Here is a 27,755-nt window from a genome sequence, read left to right on the forward strand (position 1 = left end):
TGCCGAGCGATTACGTCACTCCTCGTCGCCTAGCAACGCCGGGCCTAGCAATGCCGAGCCTCGCAACAGCTGTATAGGTGGAGCTAAGCCGTGAGGTCATCGCGCGCGCCGTCGCTTTACCCAGCTTTGCCAAGCCATGACGTCATCACGCCGAGCTCCCGCATAGCCGTGTCGCCACAGCTGTGGCAGGCGGAGCTAAGACGTGACGTCACTGCGATGATCCTGCTAATAATAGTTTCGCGTCGCCGCTGCGGCGACAGAATGCCCCACGTCTCCACACCGAGCACATCGCCGTGAGAATGGGGCGACCAAAGAAATGCGTTTCTCCCGAAGAAGAGGAAGCGCGGGGCAAAAACCGTCGTCCTCTACTCGAGAGCGGATGAGACAACTTCGCACCAACCCGGAGTATCGTGCCGGTGAAGCGGCGGCGAAACGTCGGCGATTTGCAGAGGATTCGGAGTTACGAGCTTGCGTTACCGAGCAAAAGCGCGTGCGCAGCCAGAATCGTAGACAAAATTATCTGGGCCTGCGACTTAGCCGATCCGAGATAAAGCTAGGTGGAATCGCCAGCTTCGCTGTTTGCAGAGTCTTCGCACAGCTAGTGTGAAGCTGCCCTAATTTTTTTGCTTACCTTGCTAATCTGATGATTACAACTGGCGTATTTCCAGATGGCTAAAGTATGTCCAATATACAAAGGTGGTAATCAAAGGGAGATGCCAAAATATCGACGTATTTCCGTGTTGCCAATATTTTCTAAAGTGTTCGAAGGTGTCATCAATTGCAGGCTTGAATGTGTTTTTCGTTAAACACAACCTCATACCTGTTTGCCAGTTTGGCTTCCTGAAGAAAACTCTACAGAGCAAGCGATACTTGTTAGTAAGGATAAAAATAATTGGTAACATTGAACTCAAACAATACTCTTCGCTTATTCTTAGATATTCAAAAGGCATTCGACTGCGTACAGCATGATATTCTCTTACACAAGTTAAATAATTATGGCATACTTGGTGTCACACTAAACCTACTACAGAATTATTTATGTAATAGGACGCAAGATGTACGAGTGAATGATATATCTTCTAACTGACCAACTATCACTTCTGGCGTTGCTGTACGCAAAACCATATCTCAATCCTCAAGTCAGGCGAAAGACGTGGCGAAACGGCGAATGGAAACTAGCACGAAAAGAGCAGAATAAGGCTTGGTATTTATTTTCAAGGTTCCCAGCCTTTGAAAATATAATAGCCTTTAAACCATGTAAAGCGAACGGAGACGTGTGCGTCGTATGGTCTTAGTGGCTATGGTTTTGGGCCGCTAAGCACGAGGTCGCGGGATCGATTTCCAGCCACGGCGGCAGCCTTTCGATGGGGGGCGAAATGCGAAAACACCCGTCTACTTAGATTTAGGTGCACGTTTAAGAACCTCGGGTGGTCCAAATTATTCCGGAGTCCCCTACTATGGCGTCCGTCATAATGAGATCGTGGTTTAGGCAAGCAAAACCGCATAATTTAATTTAATGCGTCATACAGCAAGCATGGATAGGCGGTCCAGATGTGTTTGGTCCATCAACTCATACACAGATACTAAGAAGATCTACGAATGAATGCACAGGTCACAGGGCCTGCGCGAACACCTTGCCCCTTGTAAATGTCGCGGGCAGTACACAACAATAGCGACCTGATACACTGGGCGCACATTTTAAGGGGAAATCTAGTTCACAACGCTAAGCACAAATGCTTCTTTGCGCCCAGACGTACAGCAGAATGAAAACAGATTTGTCCTCTGAGAACACCAGAAAATGGTTAAAATCGGGCCTTAAAAATGGTCGAACTGAAATACGCCCTTATTAACTGTAAAATTTAAGTGACAGGATCAGGCCAAATCATTTGCACCATTAGGAATCTTCCGGATGAAACTCTTGAATGCATACGTGGTGTCTTTACTAAAATATTCTGAAATGCACGCTATCCATCTGCTAGGAAGAAAGGCATCATACCATTACACAAGTAAGTTAAAATGCCCTAGTCGGAACAAATTAAGATTAGTAGCACTGTTTCGTGTTCCATGGTTTCGACGAGAATGACGCATCCGAGGCGCATGTGGCCCAGCTGGAGAGTGGCGTGGTTTATTCCTTGCTGCTTTTATACACACTCAGGTGGAAGGAGAGGGAGTAAGGTGGTAAGGCGGTAAGCAAATGCCACTGAGTGTGCACGGTAATGAGTGTGCTACATGTGTACGATACATCCTTCTTTATTTGGGAGGCGAAAAGAAAAGTTAGAAAAGCGTACAACACATGAAATGTAACACATGTATAATGCAATTTACGTCACTTCAACGAAGTTGCCTGCGTAACCCAGTCTGTGCGGCGGTCGTCGGTTATGAGCAGACTTTCTGGGGCCTGGGATTTCCGTCTCCGATGCTGGGCTGTCCGCCCTTGGGTGAGGTCGATCGGGGGACTAACCACTCTCGCTCTCTTCATCCGAGGAGTCTTCGGAGTTGCAGAATTGTTCCGATGTTGCTAAGAGGTGCTGGCGGTTCCGACGAAGACCGTTGCTCTTTTCTGTGGCAACCGATCGCATCTAAAATATCTACGACGACGCGACCCCATGCATGCTGGCTGCCAGGCGTATCAGGAAAGGCTCGCGCGGTTGCTGGATCGGGGCTGCATCGCGTTGAGGACTTTAGCCTTTGTTCACCGTGTGTTTCCCCGAATTCGGGCTACTTGCACTTTGCTTAAAGGCGGAAAGCACCGACGCTTCGGATGTGCTTGCACAAGTTTCCAAATTGTTGTTTGTGGAGCCTGATTGAAGTCTGGCAACGTCGTCCTCCGTTGCCGACTTCGAAGTAGCTCCCCTGGGGACCGTTCGTCTTCCAGCGGGCTGGACCTGTGGCTGAGGAGACCCATCCGAAAGTAATTTCTTCCGTCCGTTGTTTTTTTTTGTGTGTCAATGCATTTAACTATCTGTATACTCTTTTCTCGGCCAGGCCATTAGACTTAGGAAACCTTGGGCTCGACATTGTATGCTTGAAATCCAATCGTGGTATTTTGCGAACTCTCGGCTGTTGAATTGTGGGCCATTGTCGGTGCATGCTTCTAGCGGTATACCATACCTAGCAAAGATTGCACTCAGCCTCTCCATCGTTGTTATGGCAGATGTATCACATAGCTGCTCAACGCCAGGAAAGTTGGAATTCGCGTCATATGCGCACAAGTACCACTTTCCAGCATATTGAAAAAAATTACTCCATATCCCGCTAAAGGGAACCATGTGTGGATACGAAGCAGCGGGGAGATGGTTAGCTTAAGCGAGAGATGGTGTAATTTTATTGAGAGGACGAATGAGAATGTATAAGAGAAGAGAGAGCACGTGGTGGTTGCCTGTTTATTTATTTAGAGACCGTATGCGATTCCTAGCGTCGGTGCACGCGGTGCTTTGAAGACGACGGCCTTGTGGTCGGTGAAGTGTAGCGTCAAGGGTTGCTGTTCCAGAGTTTTCATTCTGAAGTTTGCGAAGATGAGGTCTATGCACGTGCCCCTAATGGTGGTCGGTTTGTGGTCGTAGGAAATGCATCGCAACGAGGACACGTCTAGCATGTGCTGGACCAGCCAATCATTCGTCGCCACTCCCGTTTCGCGGCATCGGCCGGAGCGCTCATCGCGGTGCTGCAGAGGAGAGAGAATGAGGCGCGCGCACACCGTCATTTTCACACCGCGGAACTACCGTGGCGCCCCCAGCGGAGTATGCAGCTGTCGCACCACCTGTCGTGCGCGCCGATCCATACAGTATAGGATTCCTAGAGGAGAGAAAGGGGGGAGCGTATGAGAGGAGAGAGATGGGGAGGGGACGCGCATGCGCTGTGGGGGTGTGGGACGCGGGCGCCGTTCCGTAGAGTAGAGGATTCCTAGAGGAGAGAAAGGGGGGAGCGTAGGAGAGGAGAGAGAGGTGGAGGGGACGCGCATGCGCTGTGGGGGTGTGGGACGCCGCGGGACGGAAGGAGGGACAGACAAATCCCCCGCCATAAGCGGCTTCGCATCTAAAATATCTACGACGACGCGACCCCATGCATGCTGGGTGCCAGACGTATCAGGAAGGGCTCGCGTGGTTTCTGGTAAGCATAGTTTTGGCGCACTGCGCATATTTTAATCATGCAGTCAATGTCTGAATTTAAACCTGACCAGAAGACTAGACGACGCGCTCATGTCTTGCATTTGTGTATACCGATGTGGCCGTCATGAATCCTGTTCAGTATCTCCCGCCGCATGCTGACCGGTGTCACCGCTTTGTTGCCTTTAAACAACGCGCCCTGTTAAAGATTGACCGTTCATCTCTAAATGGCCTTAACCGACCTTCAACAGGTTCATTTTATAACATTTTTGAAGTAGCAGTCGTTCCTTGTCTCTCTTGCTAGATGACTTGCATCACTTCACTCACTAGGTAGGAAGTAACACTTGCTGCATGTATTTCGACGTCCTCGTCTTCTGGCATGGTGACTGAAGCCCGTGACAGCATATCGGCGAGAACCACCTATTTTGCCGGGATGAACTAGAGTTGACCATCGTATTTCAATAAACGAAGAAAAAAAACGCTGTCGTGGCGGCGGCATTTACTGATCGGCTTTTGCTAGATTGCCACCAGTGTGAGGTGATCTGTTTCAAGGATAATATGACGCCCATAAACGAAGTGATGGAATTTTTCACATCCAACTACAAGAGCCATTGCTTTGAGAATACCTTTCTTGAGCGGCTCTCAAGACACGTGAGGCATACGTGACCGGTTTCCACGAGTTGCCATGGCGCTGTAAGAGAGCCGCGACTACGCTGTTTTTGTGAAGCATCTGCGGTAATTTTCGTGGCCCTTTGAGGATCGAAGATAGCCAGCACCGCTTTTCCGCTAATACGTTTGCAAATCTGCTCTCATTATTTCGCATGATTGAGTCGCATGATTGAGTCAAAACACAGTCTTTCTTTAAAAGCTGGCGTAACAGTTTAGTCTTTTCGGCAAGCACGGCAACAAACTTCAACAAGTAGTTTATGACGACTAGCATTCGTCGCACTCCGAGTTTTTCAGTGGGCGGTGGCTAACTGAGGACAGAGCTGATTGATGTGGTGCTCAGCCGTATACCGGCTTGAGTGATAATGTGGCCCCAAAAAAGAAATTTCTGGGACGCCTACTTCGCACTTCTCCCCATTTAAGGCCTTGCGTGCCGCTTCTAAGACGCTCCTGAGCCTTTCGTCGTGCTCCTTTCTGGAGGAACCCCGGATCAGTATGTCGTCCACGTGTATCCGAACGTCTTCAATCCTGTCGAATATTTCATTAAAGACTTCTGAAGAACTTTAGGAGCTGACGCGATGCTGAACGAGAGTCGCATGAACCCGTCCTGGCCGAAAGGTGTAGCAAACGTACATATCCTTGATGTTTCTTCGTGTAGTGGAATCTGATGGAAGCACGAGTTTGCGTCCGAACGTGAAAACATCTTGCCGCGTGTATGCTCCGCCTCAATATCTTCGCGTCGCGGCATTTCGTAGTGCTCACGTTTCAGGCATTCGTTAACTCTTCTGGGGTCCATACAAATCCTTAATTTGCCATTTTTCTTTTTGATGACTATTATAGTAGTAATAATAATTTATTTCCCATGAAAAGAATTACATGGTGGGTTCTGGATAAAAAGTTGCGCGCAGGCAACTTGACCAGCCCAAAAACCCATCAAAGGCAACAGAGGGCGTCGGGCGCTCACATGTGAATAAATAGATCGGAAGGTGTCAATAAAAAAATAACATAGCACTATATTCAGTGCAGCATAAACTAAAGCAAATAAAGAGGGGAAAGGTCATACAGTACTGCATATGAAACAAACTCATTAAGCAACAAGGATTAACAGGGATTAGTTTGACTGAAAGTAGTTGTGCAGGCTGCATATGGACAGAAGGTCCATATGCAGCCAAACGACTTACCCATCCATGGGTAAGTCGTTACCCATCAAGCGACTTACCCATACCATGGGCTCCTCTATTTTGGTGATGATGCCTGCCCTTGGCGTTCTTTCCAGCTCCTCTCGGAGGGGTGGTCGCAACAGAAGAGGTACTCGTCGCGCCGTTTGGATGCTAGGAGCTGCATCTTCTAGTAATACCGTCTGATATTGGCGCTGGACGCATGCGCTGTCGGTGTCTTACAATTGTTCCATGGCATTTGTTTCTGGGCTGTCATCAAAATTCCGAGGAATAACTGGTCAAGAATGTTAGACAAGGTATGAGCAACTTTAGTGACAGAATAGTGTGGCAATATAACCCATATATTCCGCTTGTCATATAGCAAAGCGTGGCATATAATTATTATCATCAGCCTACTTTTACGTCCACTGCAGGACGGAGGCCTCTCCCTGCCATCTACAATTGCCCCTATCTTGCGCAAGCTGATTCCAACTTGCGCCTGCAAATTTCCTAACTTTATCAACCCACCTAGTTTTCTGCCGTAGTCGACTGCGCTTCCCTTCTCTTGGTACCCATTCTGTAACTCTAATGTTCATTAGTGTGTAAGAATAATCACCGTGGTCTAGAGTGCCTCGACGCCCTCCTCGCCTACATAATCACCGTGCTCGAGGCTGTGTGTGTGCGTGCCCGCTCTCCCACTAAGCGCATGCGCGCAGCTCTGCCGGCCTCTGCCGCCTATGCCGCCGACTCTCTCTGGGCTCTCGCCCGCCTCTCCCCTAACAGTGTCGCCAGCGGCGTTTAGCCGTTCGTCACGTAGCCAGCGTTTTGACGGCGGTTGTGTGTGGTCACAGAAACAACGCGCACAACTGTTGTCGACGGCGGCGGCGTTTTGCCCGCGTTCGCACCGAACGCACGTGGCGTTGGTGACGTGTTCATGAAGAACGTGCCAACCTTTGCTGTACACCCTACGGCGGTGTACCCTAGCGACCATAAGGTCATGATGATCCCTGTGGTCACTAAATAAATGAAAACCATCGGATCATATATATTTCTCATTCTTTATTAGTTCGAATAACCAATTACACCATCACATCTTAATAGTCATAATTGGAAATACATAATTGCCACCATAGTACAGCTTCGCTGGTCTGCCATCTCCAGCCCAGTGGAAGGGCTGACAGTTTCTTTTTCTCCATTAGCTTGGCCCGGCTTAGCTGGTACATGCTCTATATACTGTCCATTTACATCAAACTGGCCGCCATCTTAGGTCTCTAGCACGGCAAGAACATCCGTTAAAATAAATTGACAGACAACAGATGCCACTCACTGTCTCAATCGGTACAAGCGAAGCTTTAAAAGGTTACTGCGCAAAACGGCACACCAGTGTAAGAAGCGCGCAGTCGTTTTCGGCGACGAGCACATCCCGAACGTAACTCGCTCGTAATGGTAAAAGCCACGACGGCGCACAAAGGGCAAAGGTAAACAACAAATTGATAACAGTGGTTATGCTGTGAAAACCGGTTACTGTAAAAAAAAACAAGTTGATGTGCTAATAAAATTTTAGAATATGGGCCCCCAAAGTTTTGGGCCCTAAAGAGCTTTGCCGGTGTTAGCGTTGGGGCAAGCAGGAGTGAAGAGTTTTTAGAATAGGCGTTCTGCGTCTGCGGATAGCGTGTTGCGCTTGCAGCATCACTACGGCGTCAAAGAAAAGCTGCTGTAAATATTAAAATGAAATATACCATTTGATGATAAAAGTAATATATATTTTTGGGTTTTCGCGCCTAATTACAATTTATAACTTTTTCTATTAGAAGCAAGTAACTTGTTGCACTTAGTTTAGCCAAGTCAATCCGTGATAAGCCTACGAGCCATGAAATCGACATCTGAATTCAGAATCAGTGGCGTCTAATGAATGTTTGATGACAGAAAGCCATAACCGCAAGCACTTGTCCTAGCTTACGAACTTCACGCGTTACCACGAAGTTTGGTGCTAGGCAAGAGCCGCCGCTTCAATGGGCGCCGTCTTGCTTATTGACGAAAGCTTTTGGGGCAGCTTTTGGAGCTCCCGCTAAACCGATGAAACAATGTTCCCGACGCAAAATCCACAGTTTGCGTCATGCGCATGCGCAGTGGCTTCGACGCTATTTCGTTGGGGCCTGGGGCCCCAAAACGTTTGAGGCCCCTATTCTAAAACTCTCTAATAATTGCTGGGGTTTATTTGCCAAAACCACGATATGATTCGGAAGCATGACGCAGTGGGGGACTCCGGATTAATTTTGGCCACCTCGGGTTCTTTAACGTACACCTCAATCTAAGTACACGGGTGTTCCTGCATTTCGCCTTGATCGAAATGCGGCCGCCATGGCCAGGAATCAAACACGCGTCCTCGAGCGAGCAGCGCGACACCTCAAAAGCTAAGCTAACACGGTGGGTGAAGTTCATGTGATGTCGCGCACTGATGTCATCGTGGCAAAGACGTTTCGATATTAGCAGTATGTTACGGGCAAACCAACGCGACGTTACGGGCAAACCATCTAAAAGTAAACGCACCAGAACCCACCTTTGGCTTAGGATCTTGCTCCCATTCTTTTTTATACGTTCTCGCATACTTGGCCCACTTCCCCATGTTTGAATTCTCTCTGAGGAGGACCCAACCTTACGTCCAACCTATCGAAATGAATCTCGAATGTAAGCACGATCAAAAATTCATCTAGCAGGAGAAGGAAAATTGCAGTAAAGCTTTGCGCGAGAAACGTGGAGTAGGTCGAAAGCTGTGCCTGGCGCGATACTTCACCCAGAAGACATGGCCATGAACTCACTGGAGCGTGTCATCCACCCGTGCTTCCTTTCTTTCGTGTCGGCGCCACGATCGCCCGACGGCCCCGACCCTATGTTATTGCTCTCCCTTTCTGAGCATACCCATGTTAGTACAGTCTACTGTGAAAAACCGACGCAGGTTCATCCCGATGCCCGGGAATCGGCTGCATAATGGTCAAGCGGGGTGTAAGTTTAAGTGCATCAAAGATCAAAGCCACCGGCTCAGACAATGGCGCAGAGAGGGAAAGGAAGGGGAGGGGGGGGGGGGGTCATTTCGCGCAAGCACACACGCACAACCGGCGGCTGGCTCAGCCAGCTAAAACATAGCCTTCGACATTTGCTTCTACGTGATCAGAGCCTCCTCTGGAGCGTGGATTAGGGCGCCACTTATAGCCCAAACAAAGCCAAGTTGCAGATTTTCAGTAGCCCAAATATAGCCACATAGCCAACTCGTCGACGTCGACGCCAAAGTTTTTTCCCTGTAGCCCAATGTGGCTATAAATAGCCAAACCTTGCAACACTGCTTTCTGGTGGAAACGCGGTCTCTTACGTGGGCCGATCCCGGAGGTCGTCCGCAGCCACGTCAAAAAGCGTGGCATATACATATACGTAAATATATACGGAAATTGTCGCTCACGGACAACGACGCTGACACCAGATTTTCTGTGACACGGGGCCCTTAACGCTATCATGTTAACAGAACTTCGGAGAACGCTACTTAAGGATCTACCTCATTTATTGGACGAACTTGTGCCTGCAGAGCAAACAACACACTAAGCACAACGAAAGTGGCGAGCACAGTCGTCGATCGTCGAAATCTGATCCACGGGTAAAGCAAGGTAGATGTAGACTGGTAGCGAAGGCTCCATAGACACCCATTGGTGGAAAAAAATGGTGGCTCATGGGCACCCCAGCGTCTCTGGATGCTGGGGGGTATGCTTACGTATGCATGACGTTGAGGGACGTCACGCTTACGTATGCTTTGGCGCGAATTATAAACCGGTCTTTTTATAGAATCCGCATTTTCGAGCCGGTACTGAAGGTACCGGCTCGAAAATGCGCGCGCCATCCTCTGCTCGAAATGCGCGCGCCTTTCAGCGCGCGCCAACCTCTGCTAGTCAAATGCGCTCGAGTTCCTGCTAGTTATGTCCTTTGTCTAAACGCTTGTGTACAATTGTGGACCCAATGAAATTGACTGGCAAAGAAGGCAGCATAGAAAGGCAGCAACACTTCCAGACTCGGGCTAAGCATACATAATTCATAGGGCACAAACTCGTGCAAGTACTTTGTCTCTGAGTAGAGTAAGGTACGATCCACAAAGCACTGGCTCAAGTGCAGAGTTCGCGATAGAGTGTACGCCAAGTATGGTTTTAATTTTCGTCGTTTATTACATCAACAAAACAAATACAGTCATAAAGCACACCAGAAATTGCCTGTCACAGGCAGCACAAACAGTCGCACTGTTTAAGCGGGCTAATCATCCCAATGGTCACAGCGCAGATAGGAAAAAAGCCCTGAAGTGCCAGAAACGTTGGCAGGTAGGAAATTTAAATGTACAGAAAACAATGCTATGACAGCTTCAATTGAGGCAAAAATGACATGAAATAAGTAGGTGCACAAAGATAGACATGGAACATAGGGCACCTCGATTACTCTTCACATTTGACTTCTTCATCTGAACGAATATCGCAGCTATGTTTACACCTGCAAGACAATGTTAAAGCCAGTTTTAGCTTGAACAAACCTGCTCAGCGCATTAGCATTACACCAAACCCAGAGTCTGCGTACAACCTCCAGACCTGCTTCTGGTCGGTAACCAGAATATTTTGAAGTAATTCTAATCCGACTAAAGCATACATGAAGTACACCTTACAGTGAAATGCAAGGACATTCACGGTAGTAAAGCATCTATTACCGTATTGTACGTTACAATATAGCCAGATAAAGCTGCAGCCATTACAGCCTCACCCTGACGAACAGGGCACACAAACCATCATAAATATCATCACCACAGACTTAGCGATTTTTCGACATTGGCATAAAGCTCCAAGCACAGATCATGCCCTACATGTTCTTTTTCCACAATGGCAGATGCATCAAAAAGCTGTTGGCAAGTATTGATGAATCCTACAAAGGAGGGTACAGGAACTGACAGGCTCCCAAAGTCACCTTCTCCAGGTTTTTTTTTTTTTTCACGCGCAAGTACAACAGAACTTGGCTTTGATCGGTAAAGGCTGCGTTCTCTTGTCTCAACTCACACTTGTGCGACCCTGTAGCACACCGTTGGCCATTCATAAACTTATACGCAAGCCAGCCGGAAAAATAGACAATGTTGTTCTCTACCACTGGAGATCGATAATCATAAGGCAGAACTTCTACTGCAACTGGCAAAGATGTGCTAGGTGCACAGAGAAAGCGAGCAAATTTAGAAAAACTAGCTGGGAGAGTGGCCAGAAGACTAGACATGTCTTCAGCACAGTTGCTAGCTTTCCGACAGCTTGAAAAGGTTGCTAACTAAAAGATGTCTAAATACCACCTGAAACTGCCGGCAAAACGAGTTGCTGTTCGTTCCAGATTTGAACCTAACTATTGCAAAGGTGTTTAAAGCGCATCCTGGTTCAGGTGTCGGATAAGGAGGTATGCCAAACCATAACGAGAGGCCAGGTGGTTCCATAACAGCGGCAAAGCCCTCATAGTTTGGCAGAAGCCATGGATGCAAAGAGGCTGCCGTGCACAGCCTAGAACTTTGGTATTGTCGAAAACTGCAGTGCACTACTCCAAAAACTCTTTGTGCACAGATCCTGCACACATTGCAGATGCATACAGAGACTTTCCGCACTTCTGTGAAATATTTGGACTGTAGAGAGGCACTCTAGTTTAATTAATTAGAGCGTAGAGCACTGCAGCGAGAGGTTACACAGCGCAGGCAACACAGGCACACGGCTTCGACCAACTCGTCGTCGTCGTCTTTCTCGAAGCAGCGCATACTGCTCGTTATTCTGAAGAATATTGTTGTTGTAGCCTATCACAGGCGTGATAGGCTACAACAACAATATTCTTCAGTACCATTATCGCCCCGGAGGAAAGGAGCCGTCCCGGCGACCTACGGGCAGGATAGCACAGGGGGGGTCGAAGTAAGGCTTTAGCCGCTGAACGCGCACGATTTCGCGCCCTCGGCGGCGCTTATCCGAAGGTGGCTCGAGTTTGGGTGAAAGTCCAGGGCTGGTGGCGGGAACCCAAAGCCAGACTAGTGAGTCAGGGGCATAGGGTGCAGGAGAGGCGGAAGTATCCCAATGGTGCTTCTGTCGCTGCTGGTCTTCAGTAGTAAATGTGCGGGCGAGCTGTCGGCACTCTTCCGCGTGTGCAGCAGCTTCGGACAGGGCAGTAGACTCCGTTGTGTCAGGCCGATACGGGAGGATGGTATCCATTGTGCAGGAAGGCTCGCGTCCGTAAAGAAGAAAGAACGGGGAAAATCCCGTAGTGGTCTGTTTGGCGGTGTTGTAAGCATACGTGACGAAGGGTAGAACGCGGTTCCAATTGGTCTGATCAGATGCGACGTACATGGATAACATGTCGCCAAGAGTACGGTTAAAGCGCTCAGTCATCCCATTAGTCTGCGGGTGGTATGCAGTAGTGGTGCGGTGAATTACGTGGCATTCCTTGAGTAGGGCTTCTATAACCTCAGGGAGAAACACACGGCCTCTGTCGCTGAGAAATTCTCTGAGGGCTCCATGGCGAAGTATGACGTTACGCAGAAGGAACCTATTTTGCAACCCGTCAGGTCGCCAACAGGCTGCGCGAAAAGAGCTTGCTACCCGTGTCCACTCGTCGACAGAATCGTATGTCTACTACATACAGAAAGTTCTCGCGCTTTGCCGGAAAGTCGACGAGCACATGACTGTGGTTGACAAGGTGGGCCATATCCTAAAAGGCATCGCGGACGACGCCTTCAATTTGCTCGTCTATAAAGACGTTTCTACTGTCGACGCCATCGTCAAAGAATGCCGCCGCGTCGTCCCACAGTTTTCCCAGCTCCCTAACACCCCTGCCACGTCCTCTTGCTCCGCCCTTACTGCCACACGACCATTTCAACAGAACGTCACGCGTATCGTTCGCCGTGAGATTGAAGCGGAAAACTAGGCCATGCAGTTCTTGAAGCTAGTTGCTGTATCACGTTCGTCCTGTCCACATCCTCTGTTGACGCTCCTCACGAACACGAACCTAATTGAAGTAGACGTAGATGGTGTCCCGTTGACGGCAATAATTGATACTGGAGCCCAAGTGTCCATAATGAGCGCTAACCTATGTCATCGAATCAAAAAAGTTCTTACGCCTGCCGTCATTCGAGCCGTACGCGTCGCCAATGGCGCCACTGTTGCCGTCAGGGGTATGTGCACTGCTCGCATTGGAATTGCTGGCCGCCAAGTTCCAGTCCTGTTCACCGTGCTGACCAGTTGTCCTCAGGACCTAATCTTCGGGCTCCACTTTCTGACGACGCATTCTGCCCTCATCGACTGTTCCACCGGTACGCTGTGCCTCGAGCTTCCTCTTCTTTCCGACGTTCGCCCCGAACAACCGAACACCTTCTGCACTACAGCGCTTGTTCAATTACCTCCACAAGCCCTAACCTTCGTCGAATTGGCCTCAGCGACAACCGTGTTTGATGGCGACTATGTCGTCGCACCTATTCGTGATGTCCTCCTGGCGCGCGACATCCTGGCGCGACACTCCGTCGTTACCCTTGCCGCTAATCGCATGTGTCTCCCGGTTATCAATTTTGGCTTGACGAAGCAAGTGTCACCTGAAGGCATAGCGGTGGCCACGCTCCGGTGAGTGACAGACCACCACGTCACTGCTTTTGCAGCCGACGCGTCTCCGAATCCTCCTGATTACCCGCAGGATGCCTGGAACCTCGACGGCCTATAACGTCCCATGGTCGCTCCGGACCTCGCCCCTGGCCAAGCACCCCCCCTATATCGCCTTTTGCTTTCCTACCGCGACATATTTGACACTTACAATCGACCACTTCGTCAGACGTCCCTTGTTAAGCATCGGATAAACACTGGTGATGCTGTTCCCATTCACCGCCGACCGTATCGCGTGTCCACGGCAGAGCTGCAAGTTATTCAGCAGGAAGTAAACAAGATGCTCGCCAAGGGCATTGTTGAGCCCTCGTCGAGTCGTTGGGCGTCGCCGGTCGTGCTCGTCAAAAAGAAAGATGGCACGTGGCTTTTCTGCGTTGATTACCGCCACATAAACCGAATCACTAAAAAGGACGTTTACCCTTTACCACGAATCGACGACGCTCGTGATTGTCTTCATGGTGCCAAAACTACTTTTCGTCCATTGACCTTAGATCTGCTTATTGGCAGATTTCCGTCAATGAGCAAGACCAAGAAAAGACCACTTTCGTCACTCCAGATGGCCTCTACGAATTTAAGGTTATGCCGTTCGGTTTATGCAATGCCCCGGCCCGCCACGTTCGAACGGATGATGGACTCTCTGCTTCAAGGTTTCAAATGGTCAACTTGCCTTTGTTACCTCGACGACGTCCTTGTGTTTTCTCCTACATTTGAGACACACCTTGAGCGCGTGGCATCTATCCTTGACGTATTCCGCAAGGCTGGGTTCCAATTAAACTAATCTAAGTGCCACTTTGGGTGCCGACAGATTACAGTGCTAGGCCATCTCGTCGATGCTTCCGGAGTACAACCTGACCCGGAGAAAGTTCGAGCAGTAACGGCTTTTCCTATACCTCAGTCTGTCAAAGACGTCCGGAGTTTTGTGGGGCTCTGTTCTTATTTCAGGCACTTCGTGAAAGATTTCGCAGCAATCGCTCGACCACTAACTGAATTTTTGAAGAAAGACGTGCCTTTTACGTGGGGTTCCCCTCAGACTGCAGCATTTTCACGCCTTATCACGATTCTGACCAATCCACCGCTCTTGGCCCACTTTGACCCGTCCGCACCTACAAAGGTCTGAACCGATGACAGTGGTTATGGGATCGGCGCCGTCTTAGCGCAACGCCAACATGGACAAGACCGCGTTATAGCATACGCTAGCCAGGTCCTGACAACTGCAGAGCGCAACTATTCGATTACCGAGCGCGATTGTCTTGCTCTCGTCTGGGCTGTTTCAAAGTTCCGCCCATATTTATATGGCAAACCCTTCTCAGTAATCACAGACCATCATGCGCTGTGTTGGCTTTAATTGCTCAAGGATCCTACTGGCCGGCTTGGTCGTTGGGCCCTCCGCCTACAAGAATATCCCTACACAGTGACGTACAAGTCGGGACGCCAACACCAGGACGCAGATTGCCTCTCTCGCTCCCCAGTCGAAGACCCCACCTCTACGTCTGAGCCTGACACCGACGCCTGCGTTCTCTCTGTTTTTCCACTGGTCCATGTCGCCGACGAGCAGCGCCGTGACCCGTCCTTGCGTATCATCATTGACCGCCTGGAATCGCCACTTGCCGACAGTTCCCTTCGCTTATTCACACTTCATGATGGCGTACTCTACCGCCACAACGTTCACCCCGACGGCCCAGCATTACTCCTTGTGATCCCTAAACACCTTCGCTCGGCTTTTCTCCACGAACTTCACGACCTCCCCACTGCCGGTTACCTCGGTGTGTCACGTACCTACGACCGGATCCGCCGACGCTTCTTTTGGCCAGGGCTTGCTCGCTCCGTTCGAAGATACGTAGCTGCATGTGAGAAATGCCAGCGACGCAAGACACCATCGACGCTCTCTGCTGGGTGCCTTCAACCAATCGACATTCCCGCGGAACCATTCTTTCGGGTTGGTTTAGATTTACTTGGTCCTTTTCCTCTTTCTACCTCTGGGAGCAGGTGGATCGCTGTGGCCACAGATTACGACACGCGCTACGCCATCACCCGAGCGATAGCTACAAGCTGCGCCACAGATGTTGCCGATTGTCATCTACGCGACGTGATTTTATTACATGGAGCTCCGCGACAACTTCTCACAGACCGTGGCCGGACATTCCTGTCAAAAGTTATCGCGGTCATCCTGCAGTCCTGTGCCGCGAGGCACAACTTATCCACGTCATACCATCCGCAAACAAATGGCCTCACGGAGCGTCCTAATCACACTCTCACAGACATGCTCGCGAAATATGTCTCTTCAGACCAAACTGACTGGGACCTCGCTCTACCGTTTGTCACGTTTGCGTATAATTCCTCGCGCCACGACACAGTCGGTTATTCCCATTTTTCCTTCTGTTCGGTCGAGAACCAGCACTGCCCCTCTACACAACCCTCCTTGTTCACGCGGCACCTACCAGCGAATATGCACTTGATGCCGTCGCCCGCGCTGCCCACGCAAGGGAAATTGCCCGTGATCGCCTTCTGAACTCCCAAGAGAGTCGAAGGCGTTTGTACGACTGGCGACACCGAGACGTGGACACCGAGACGTCGCGTCACGTCGGCCTGTCAAAAAAACTGCTGTCTCGTTACACAGGCCCCTACCGAGTGCTTCGTGCCGTGACTCCCGTCACCTACGAGATCGCCCCTGACGCCCCATCTGCTTTCCAGTCCAGTGATATCGTGCGCGTTACACGACTGAAGCAGTTTCACCCTCCCAGTGATGACATTTAGACGTTCCGGGACGTCGCTTCTGCCGCCAGGGGATTATGTTACCCGCGTGGTATTTGATTGTTTGAACGAGGCGCGCGGGCGCCATCACTCGAGAAAAGAAGATGAGAGAAGCTGAGAGAAGATGAAAGAAGCTGAGCTCGCGCTGTGAATCTAACCACTCAGCGCTGCAACCGCTGTTGTAAATATAACCTGTAAATAGTTCGCTCGTCTTACTGACTCGTCCTTCGCGTAACAATATTTATTGCTTTTCTGTTTATGCATAGTATTTCTATTTGTAGTTTTATGTCGCTTTATATGAGTGTTTTGCCCTCCAGCCTGTGGCTATGCTTCAGTCGCGTTGAACCGCTTTTGCGCGTAGCCTTCGCCACCACTCTAAATCCACCTTGGGTCAATTGCGTCGGATATTTATAGACGGCTCGTTGTAGATTCCAGCGCAATCGCTGGTGTTCGCTGTGTTACAGATCTTCGCGAGCTTTCACTGGCTATAGTTACTGTATAGGCTCCCTTCAGGGAGCCTATACAGTAACTCTACACTGGCGACCGGTCAGCGCTTTCTAACGGCACGACGCGATGAGATCCGCAAGAGTACACTCTATATATAGCGCATGCGCACAAAATTCACTCGAGGCGCATGTTTTGTCTGCTAAGCTCTTCCCACGGGCATGACACTGCCCCTGTCACGATTAACTCAGCGGAAGTTTCCCTGCTTGAAAGCAAGTCCGCGTGAACCCGGACGCGTCTTTTTTATAACATTTGCCGCTGTAGTCCACATACACCGTAGGATAAAAAACAAAGCTCGTAAAAAGGAGAAATAGTTGATGCACCAAGTTTGAAACTAGATCGAAAGGTTGATAATCCCTTCTTGCGCTACTCTTTCTTGCTCCTATAATACGGTTTCATTGCAGCTTTGCACGTGTTCTTCATTATTTTCCCGTGCATGTGCATTACAGGAGCACATGCTAAAGAAAGAAAACAAGGATGTAAGCCGGGGCACCCGTTCTTGCTATCTCCAATAAGCCTGGAAGCTTGCCCCAAATAAATCGTGCCCAGGGACTGTGTCATGCTGGTAGAAAGAGCCTAGCAGACGAAACTTGCGCTTCGAGGGAACTTGGTGCGCGTGCACCACTCTTACTGATCTCGTCGTTTCGCGCCATTAGAAGGCACTGGCAAGCTACCAGTCGTAAAGTCCCTATTAGCCAGTCGACGCTCGCGCGGTACTGCAGAATCGGTCGACTGTACAACACTATCCGCGTCCCGCTGCGCGCGCGAGGCACGAGCTAGCCCGAACCAACGCTCTGACATCTGATCAGATAAGGTTCCCTCGCAATAGAATCCGCGACAACATTCGAGAGAGTTACGATACATGAATGCGCATTTCGCACCGATCGACACATTCTAAGAGTGGCTGGCCGGTGAAAAACGATCACCAAACAATTTATATATATCTCAATACACGGACGATCACTTTGTAATCATTGCCTTGAGTGGACCAGTTACCATTGCTGTAACACCTTACAGGGCATAGTAGTATTGGTGCCATTAAACTACGCCAGTGATCATCACCACCAAGCTTCCAAAACTTGTGTGCGAGCTGTGGCGGTCTCGAAACGTATAGAGTGGAAATTACTGAAGTAAATGTGGCTGTGCGAACGCTGAAGCTATATTCCACTGCAATTAAGGCAGTCACTACTGTTCTCTTGTTAGCCTGTCTGGAAAATTTCGAATCATATATTGCTCAAGCCACAGAAATGAAAGTTGAAAGAATAATTCTGCTGCCCTTTTGTTGTCACTATCAGTGTGCACGGAGACGGTATCACATTCTGAAATATACACGACGGCTGCCAGTTTTCAAGAGCGTACGATGGCGCTAGGCTGGTAAGGGGCTGATTCCAATGGCTGGAAACATCATTCGCTTTGCGACCGTATATTTCGCTAGCTTTCGGCGTCGCCGCATAATACGAGGGACGTTCTGAAAGTAAGTTTAGTCGTTTATTTTACAGCGTAAGCTGTTATGGGCTCATTCCAATAGCCGTTTCCGTTCGCGATGGTGTCCGCGGCCGCCGCCACCGCTGGTGACCGTAACCGCTATCGCCGGAAATGCGAAAAAAAGTACCCGGTCCCCGCCGGTATCGAACCCAGACCCGGTGCGCGGGAGCCGGGCACTTTACCACTGAGCCACGCAATCGCTTGCTATCAGGCCGCGGAAAAATGCCCTATAAACGCGCCATAAGCAGGCGCGCAGGAGCAGACGACGAGATGCGCTTCAGACGAGGCGCGCAATCAACGCGATCCCGAGCCTTTGCCAGTATGGTCTGTGAATTTTTTTACACGCAAACTTTATTACCCAAAAATATACACCATGCCATCATGAACTATACACCTTGCACTACTTTTACACATAGGCGTCACCGACATTGAGACCATTTGTCGTAGTGTGCAATAAGTTTGAAGAAACCACGCTGGTAAAACTCGGTGCCCTGCGATGCAAGTAAATGTTGCAGAGCCTGCTCCACCTCAGAATTGTTTTGGAAGTGACGTCCCGAGAGTGTGGCTTGTCCTGTACTCTGGTAATGTTATTCGTGGATGTGGAGGGACGCTCGCTTCGACCATCATCCTCCACACTGTGCCTTCCCTCACTGAACATGCCACCCCAGTGAACAACCATTTGATGAGACATGACCTCTTCACGATACACGATCTGTAGGCGTTCATGGATGATGGACACACTAGTCCCACATGCCCATTCCTACCGGATAACAACACGCATTTCAATTGGCGACCACGCTGTCAGCACACGCCCATCTGCCATCGTGATTTGTACGCGAGTAACCTCGGGCATGTCGGTCTGCTGCTACTCTCTCTTGTTCGGCGCTTTGCCCATGCGTCATTCCTCCTCCGCTGAGGCTCCTTCCGTCATTGAACCAGCAACGGGGTTGATTCTTATGGCGATTCTTTGTTTCACCTGGTGCACCGTGTTCTCTTAAAATCATGAAACTTACTTCCGGAACGCCCTTCGTGTATTCGTTTCCCGAGCACACATTCCTTTAATAAACAGCTTGTTTATTCACAGTAGGGCTACCACATATTAATGCTTGATCTTCATGCCGTTACTTACACGTAAGAACGTCTGCGGGGACGCGGGGTGGTATGCGTCTAACTCTTTACTGTAAACACAGGCGTACAAGCAGTCCAGCCGCGTCCTCGACCGCTACGAACAACCAGCCAGAGCCTTCTAGTCCTGGATGTAACCTGGTCGCGCAGTCTCCTGCCATGCCTAGCATGAGCCGCAACTTGATGTCTTTATCCTCGTATCACGGTTCACCGCAAGCGTAATGCAAATGGTCTAGTCGTGAATAAAGTGTGACCCAATAAACACTGACCTGTAAAACTGCCTCATTGTGAAGCGCTCACTAATTATTATCATCATAATCAGATGATGATCAGAATTAGTGAGAAATCCTAACATTTTGCGTGTTCGCGCATTGTGTTCCTGCAAGTCATGTTCACGGAAAGAAGTCCTACAATTACGTGCGCTGCTTCAGCTAAGAGGACAGCCAGCTCACAAACCCCATTTCTTTCCAGGCTATAAAAACTTTCAAGCTGTACTCCCGTGCCAACCGGTACGCACCAGTAGTTCTCCACTACCAAAATAAAAAAGACACGCTTGACTACGCGCAGTTCGAACGACGCAAACCTTTAATATTTCTGGTGCATGGATGGATGGACGATGGAGACGCTTTATGGGTCCTGGAACTTAAGGACGCCCTCTTGAATGCGGTACGTAAACACGAATTTAAGGAACCATTATTTTGCAATCTAGATCATAGTTCATTTCCCAAATACCCTCCTTCATAATCATCATCAGCCTATATATATGCCCACTGCAAAACGAAGGCCTCTCCCCGTGATCTCCAATAACCCCGTCTTGCGCTAGCTGATTCCAATATCCACTTACCAATTTCCCAGTTTCGTCAGCCCGCCACGTTTTCTGTCGTCCTCGACTGCGCTTCCCTTCTCTTGGCACCCATCCTGTAACTATAATGGTCCATCAATTATCAACCCTACGCATTACGTAGCTTGCCCAGTTCTACTTTTCTCTCCTAATGTCAATTAGAATATTGGTTATCCCCGTTTGGTCCCTGATCCACACCGCTCTCTTCCTATCTCTTAACGTTTCGCCTAGAATTTTTCGTTCCATCGCTCTTTGTGCGGTCCTTAACTTGTTCTCAAGCTTCTTTGTTAGCCTCCAAGTTTTAGCCCCATATGTTAGCACCGGTAGGATGCAATGATTGTACACTTTTCTTTTAAACGACAGTGGTAAGCTCCCAGTCAGGATTCACAGTCAGTTAGTCGCAGTCAAGTCCCTGTGACTAACTGACCCAGATAAACTCTTTTTCAGACTCTAGAGGCTGGCTGACGATCCTGAATTCTGATTCTCTTGTCAGGCTTGGGAACATTACCTTTGTCTTCTGCATATTAATCTTGAACCGCACTCTAACACTTTCTCGCTAGAGGTCCTCCATCATTTGTTGTATTTCGTCCCCAGTGTTGCTGAACAGGACAATGTCGTATGGAAACCGAAGGTTGCTGAGGTATGAGTCTTTACCACGCCATACACCCTACGCTGTATTCGTATAAATGTCCACGCTGTGATCAATGTGCAACACTTTACCACATGGTATGGGCTTGCGCAAACACACCACAGCTAACACCCATATCACACCCCACCACACGGCAGTGGGAGGCAGCGCTGTCCAGCTGCGACTCGACGGACCAGCTCAACCTGGTCAATCGAGCGAGAAGGGCAGCTAAGGCCGCTGGACTCCTGGACTGAGGGGACCACCCACTGCAGAGCGGAGAAGCTACCTACACTCGCGTGCTCTTTTTATTAAAGTTTATTCTCTCTCTCTCTCTTGCTGAGGTATTCGCTGTTGATCCTCACTCCTAAGCCTTCCTTGTATGATGGCTTCAAGACTTAAGTGAGCAGTGCAAAGCATTGGAGAGACTGTGTGTCCTTGCCTGACCCCTTTCTTAATAGAATACTTTCTATTGTTCTTGTGGAAAACCAAGGTAGCTGTTGAATGTTGGTAGATATTTGCCAAGATATTTACGTATGCCTCCGGCAGTCCTTGACTACGCAATACCTCTGTGACTACTGGTATCTCTACTGAATCAAATGCATTTTCATAATCTATAAAAGCCATATAGAGAGGTTCATTATACACTGCAGATTTCTCGATTACCTTATTGATGACATGGCTGTGATCCATCGTAGAATACCCCTTCCTGAAGCCAGCCTGTTCTCTTGGTTTATTCGAGTCAAGTGTTGCCCTGATTCTATTGGAAATTATCTTGGTGAATATTTTATACATTACTGAAAGCAAGCTAATGTGTCTATTATTGTTAAATTCTTTAACGTCTCCCTTCATATGGATTAGTATAACGTTGGCGTTCTTCCAGCTCTCTGGTACACTTTAAGTCATGAGGCGTTGCGCATAAAGGGCCGCAAGCATTTGAAGCTTGATATCTCCGCCATCTTTGATTAAATCGACTGTTATTCCATCTTCTCCAGCAGATTTTTCCCTGGTCATGTCTTTCAAGTCCCTTCTAACTTCATCGCTAGTTATAGAAGGAGCCTCTGTATCCTGTTCATCACTACTTCGAATGAAAGTAGCTTGGCTGCTCTGGATACTGTAGATGTCAGTGTAGAAGCTTTCCGCTGCTTTTACAATCTCATAGAAACTGCTGATGATATTGTGACACAAGGATGAAAGTAACAGTGAAATTCATTTACAGCTGATATTACAAGAGACAGGCAGCGCAAGCAAGTCCCTAACGTTGTTGTCTTCCGACCCCAGCTCGTGCCCTTCTTCCACCTTGTTCCCAGCGATGAAACAATATTAGCCTGCTTATCTTTCAGTGCACACATTTTGCCTTGTCCTATGCCAAGCTTTCTTCTCGGTTATTTCATGCTTCGTCTGTATTTTACGGCTTCCTCAATCTTTCCCACGCTATAATTTCGAATATTTCTTACTTTCTTCTTGTTCACCAGTTTTGACAGTTCAGCGAATTCTATCTGGTCTCTTGAGTTGGACATTTTCATGCTTTGTCGTTTCCTTATTACGTCCTTTGTTGTTTGGGAGAGCTTACTTACTAGTTGCCCTTGGTGCCTTACCTCCCACTTCAATTGCTGCTTCTGACACCAGCCTAGTTACGGCTTCATTCACTGCTTCTATGCATGATGTAAGAACATTCACGTGTTCACACTGCGCGCGCGCGAGCGTCCAGAATATTGCTACGAGAGACACATTCTGCCAGGGGCAGATGACAGAGAAGACGGTTCTGTCGGGTGCTGGTGGCTGTCCACCATCTTGGCTACTGTGTCTGTGTAGTGTTAATACAGTGTAAATAGTCCCGCCTTGTGTCATTTTACGAAACATCTTTGTGGTGGAGGTGCGGGGTAGTTCCCTGTTTCCATCACGGAGTTCCGCAACGGCCGCTTCATCACGCTTCCGACAATGTCAGTCGGCGCAGGCACATCGTCTTCACCCACTGCCCCTCCCGTGGCTCCCACCTACATCATTATGCCTCCTGCTCGTGATACTGGCGTCTTTCCCGGCCAGGATGGGGTTGACGTCGACAAATGGCTCAATCTTTACGAACGTATTAGCGCCAGCTACAGGTGGGACCCGACCCTATGCTCGCCAACGTGCTTTTTTACCTCGATGGCCTTCCACGGGTGTGGTTTGAGACGCACGAGGCGGACATTACAAGCTGGGACTCTTTCAGAGAGAAGATCCGCGACCTTTTCGGTGACAGCACTAGCCGGCAGCATGCTGCGCGGAATGAACTTGCGACTCGTGCACAGACATCCTCCGAGTCATACGTCTCTTACATTCAGGACGTTATCGCTCTTTGCCGCCAGGTTGACGAGCACATGCCTGAGTCCGAGAGGGTTTCTCATGTTCTCAAAGGTATCGCAGGCAATGCCTTTAACCTGCTCGTGTATGTCAACGTTGATACCGTCGACACAATCATCAAAGAGTGTCGGCGGTTTGAACATGCCAAGAGCCGTCGTATAACCCAGAGATTAACCCGGCTGCCCAATACGGCTGCAAGTTCATTGTGTGATGCCGTTCGCCTGCCGCCCACCTGTGACGACGTTACGCGCATTGTTCGTCGCGAGATTGAAGCTGCCTGTCCTGCCCCTATTCAACCACTCGTGTTTACATTCCACGCCAGTGAACCAACGCAGCCATCAGCGTTCCTCATTCAAGCTGTAGTCAGGCAGGAGTTTGCCAATCTCGGCCTTCCATCGGCGTGCCCACTGACTCGTCCTGACTCAGCCTTATTCCTCTGGACCAGCTCGACGATCTTACACCTCTCCGGTCTCCTTCCGCAATCCTGCGCAATGGAGAACGCCCGCCGATCAGCCCATCTGATTCTCCTGTCATCAGGCCGAGCACATTGCTCGTTATTGCCGTCGCCGTTGGACCTACGCACCTCGCCAGACCTCCATGCACTCTACTCCTTCTAGACGTTCAGCCGCTGGTTCCCCTACTTACTACTCGTCGTCCTCCCACAAGCCTCTTCCCTCTGACGCCACTGCTCATGTTCGCCGCTTCTCCCGCTCCCCGTCGCCGCACCGCCGTCAATCCCGCTCTCCGCAGCCTTGCCGCTTTTCCTCGCCGTCCTTCTCTGGACGCTCGCCGCCGGGAAACTAGATAGTGCAGCTTATCGAGGTGAAGCTGCAATGCCGTCGTCCCCTGCAAATCCTCTGCTGACTCTCCCCACTCACCATAGCCTCCTAGAAATCAAAGTCGACAATGTTCCTATGACCGCCCTCATCGACACTGGTGCATACTTGTCTATTATGAGCGCCCTTTACGCTGCCGCCTGCAGAAGATTATGACGCCGTCTACGAAACAGACAATACGTGTTGCCGATGGTGGTGCTGTTCAAGCGATCGGAATGTGCACCGCCCTTGTCAGCATGCGGGCACACCGAGTAGCTCTGCGGCGAGCCGATAGATGGCGCCGCGGTCACCGGTCCCAGCTTAGCGGCGCCGGCGGCTTGACATTGCTCTGCCTCCCCTAAATTTTCGTTCATAGTGGAGAGAGTAAAATTCAAAGCGCGAAGGAAATTTACTATTTCAGAATAAAGTGATAAGTCTACCAGGCTTAATGCTTCGCTAACATGAAGGTTCCTTGTGCAGCGCATAAATGACGTGAACACGGATGGATTGGGCAGCACTCAAAGCACACTCAAGTTACGCTCGCGCGCACAATTTCTTTCGTCTGGTCTAGTCATTCATCCAAGCATAAAAAAATAAAAACGTTAACAAACGAGCTAACCCTCGATCAGAACAAAATAGTGACTGCACCGGAAAATGTTGTTTTTCATGCTTATCGCTGCTTCCATTCACACTCTGAAAACCGTTCAAGCATCGTAGCACGAATTCAGTGTGGTCGCGATATAAATTAAGAAATGAAAAGACGCAAGCTTGCGATATGCAACGCACTAGAGCAAAGTGGCTGTTCATGGCTATAACTTAAGATCAGAATGCTCATCAGCTAGCGTAAAAACTCTTTCAAATGGGAATTTATTAAGCGGGACGAAGGCAGGCGTCTTATCTTGGATTACAGCATCACTAATACAGTTTACTCGTGAAAACCTGGGCGAATGCCTTTTTTTATTACAGTTCCACTTAACATAGACCGTGTATATTATTCATTTGGCTTTCGTCCATTGAGGACTGAGTGACTGTTGCAGGATCTAAAAAAAAGGTGACTTTCTTTTTCCTAAATTGCATATGAGAATGTGCCAATATAAGCGTATGTGACAATGCATGCTACAGCCTGTCCACAAATACCACTTACACTCACGCAAAGACGCAATACGAAAAAAATGTGCATGAAGCACCGCGATAATTTAGAAGCTTGCGCTCTCATACGCTCCCACAATGCAAAAATGTTTAATGCAAACAAGCAAGCGTGTAATATAGACCGCAGGCGCATTATAAAAAAGATTCACTGGCCAGGATGGAACAAATTTGAAAATCAGGCACACATCAGCAAAGAAAACAGCAGTATTATACAGGGTGCACAAAGATTTAAAAATATGCAAATGTCACGTATCTGGATAGAACCAAGGTAATGTTGTTTGCCATCCCTTGGAGATACACACATTATTTTTTACATTCTGCCTAATCTTTGTTTTGCATGTTTGTTTTGAATGTGTACAGCAGTCCCAGGGATCTGAGGCAACGCTTCAGAGCCCTTGTCTCCAAAGCTGCACATCTCGCCAGAGGCGCTCCCCTAGTCGTGGCGGGTGACTTCAACGCTCCGTATCATACGTGGTACTGCCCGTATGACACCCGTAAAGGGGAGGACCTATGGAGAGAGGCAATAAATCTGGACCTGATGTTGGTCACAGACCCTGCCTTCCCTACCAGGTGCGGTACGTCATCCAGCCGGGACACGACTCCGGACCTCACTTTCGTCAGGGGAGTGGCAGAGGTGAACTGGACAAACCTTAACATGGACTTTGGCAGCGACCACTACGCCTTGGCCACCGTCCTTCGGATCGAGCAGAACAGACAACGCAAGTTCCGATTCACCGACTGGGACAAGTTCCGCAAGCTGAGAGAGGAGCGGACCGGGGAAGAGAGGCCTGACCTGGAGCGATGGATTGCAGAGATTCGTGAGGACATTGAGGGCGCGACCAAAGAGGTTAGCACAGACCTCCCGGTACAGAAGATGGACAGCAGGCTGGCGCACCTACTCGAGGCCAAGCAGTCCCTTCTGGCCAGATGGAAGGGTCAGCGGCTCAATCGAAGGCTCCACAAGAAGATTGCCGAGGTCAACAGAAGCATCGAAGAGCACTGCAAGGTCCTTTCCAGACAGCAATGGGATGAAGTTTGCAACTCGATTGACGGCCAGATGCGGAGCGGGGGGTCCTGGAACCTCCTAAAGCATCTGCTGGACGAGACCAACACCAAGTCGAACCAGCGGAGCACGCTGGGAAGAGCGCTGCACGGGGCCAGGAAAGAATCCTCGGACGAGGAGGTTATGGAAAGGTTGATCGCGAAGTACTTGCCGGTAGCCTCCGGTCCGGCGTTCCCCATCCCAGAATGGGGGGGGCGTCGCGAACCCGCAGCTGGATGCGGAGTTTGGTGTCGAGGAGATCCGCCGGGCCCTGCACGATTTAAACGGCAGGTCGGCCCCGGGTCCGGATAGAGTTACAAACAAGGCACTGAGGAACTTGGACGACAAGTCGGTGGAGTACCTGACGGACGTTATCAACGAGATGTGGAACGACGGAAAAGTACCGGAGATGTGGAGGAGGGCTGCCACCATTCTCATCCCCAAACCGGGCAAGCCCCCTAGTCTCGATAACCTCCGACCGATTTCACTCACTTCGTGCGTTGGCAAGGTCGCCGAACATGCTATCTTAAACAGGGTCTCGCGATACTTGGAAGACCGGGTTATTTACCCACACAATATGATAGGCTTCAGGGCAGGACTGTCAACGCAGGATGCCATGAAGCTGATCAAATATCAAGTCATTGACCGTAACACGAGGGACACGAGAGCCATACTTGGATTAGACCTGGAGAGGGCCTTTGACAGCGTCTTGCATTCCTTTGTCTTGAGCCAGATATCTAGCCTCGGGTTGGGCAAGCACTTCCACGACTACACACGATCATTCCTTGCGGACAGAGAAGCAACTCTCAGGGCGGGAGACCTCGTTTCGGACTCGGTTAGGCTGGGTTTCAGAGGGACGCCACAGGGGTCTGTCATATCCCCGACCCTGTTTAACCTAACCATGATCGGTCTGTCGAGGAGACTCTCCGAAGTCGAGGGTATCAACCACACAATATATGCAGACGACGTCACCATTTGGTGTACCGGAGGCAGTGATGGACGGGTGGAGGCTGCGTTGCAGGAAGCCATCGAGATAACGGAGGAATATCTTAAGCCGACCGGCCTTCAGTGTTCCCCTCGGAAATCAGAACTGCTCATTTACAGGCCCAGGCGAAGGGGGCCCAAACCGAAGGGTTGGAAGCCTGTAGAGGACGTCGACATCACTCTACGGACAAGTGAGGACGGTGTCATCCCCAGGGTGGACTCCCTCCGGGTCCTAGGTATGACGATCGAATCAAACGGCTCCAATAACCTGACGGTGTCTAAACTAGCCAAGAAAACGGATAATGGCATCAGACTCATACGGAGAGTTGCCAACCGGCAGCAGGGTCTTGGAGAGGACAATCTTGTGAGACTGGTGCACGCCTTTGTAATGTGTCATTTTACCTACGTGGCGGCCATGCACAATTGGCAAAGGTCGGAGAGGGACAAGCTCAACACGTTGATCAGGAAGACTATCAAGAG

General features: G+C 49.6%; 1 protein-coding gene across 2 annotated transcripts in view; it reads left to right on the forward strand.

Moving 5' to 3' along the window:
* The window catches only part of LOC119458495 (lipase member H-like), a 288,765-nt gene that overhangs the window by 216,955 nt on the left and 44,055 nt on the right, over positions 1-27,755 (forward strand). Inside the window, exon 4 of one of the 2 annotated variants that reach the window (XM_037720332.2) lies at positions 19,948-20,142. The exons of the other annotated variant lie outside the window; for it this stretch is intronic. Coding sequence (XP_037576260.2) covers positions 19,948-20,142 — 195 coding nt within the window. The remainder of the gene's footprint in view (positions 1-19,947; positions 20,143-27,755) is intronic. 2 annotated transcript variants of the gene reach the window in all.

This window comes from Dermacentor silvarum, chromosome 7 (assembly GCF_013339745.2).
Source record: "Dermacentor silvarum isolate Dsil-2018 chromosome 7, BIME_Dsil_1.4, whole genome shotgun sequence".
NCBI classification, from domain to species: Eukaryota; Metazoa; Arthropoda; class Arachnida; order Ixodida; family Ixodidae; genus Dermacentor; species Dermacentor silvarum.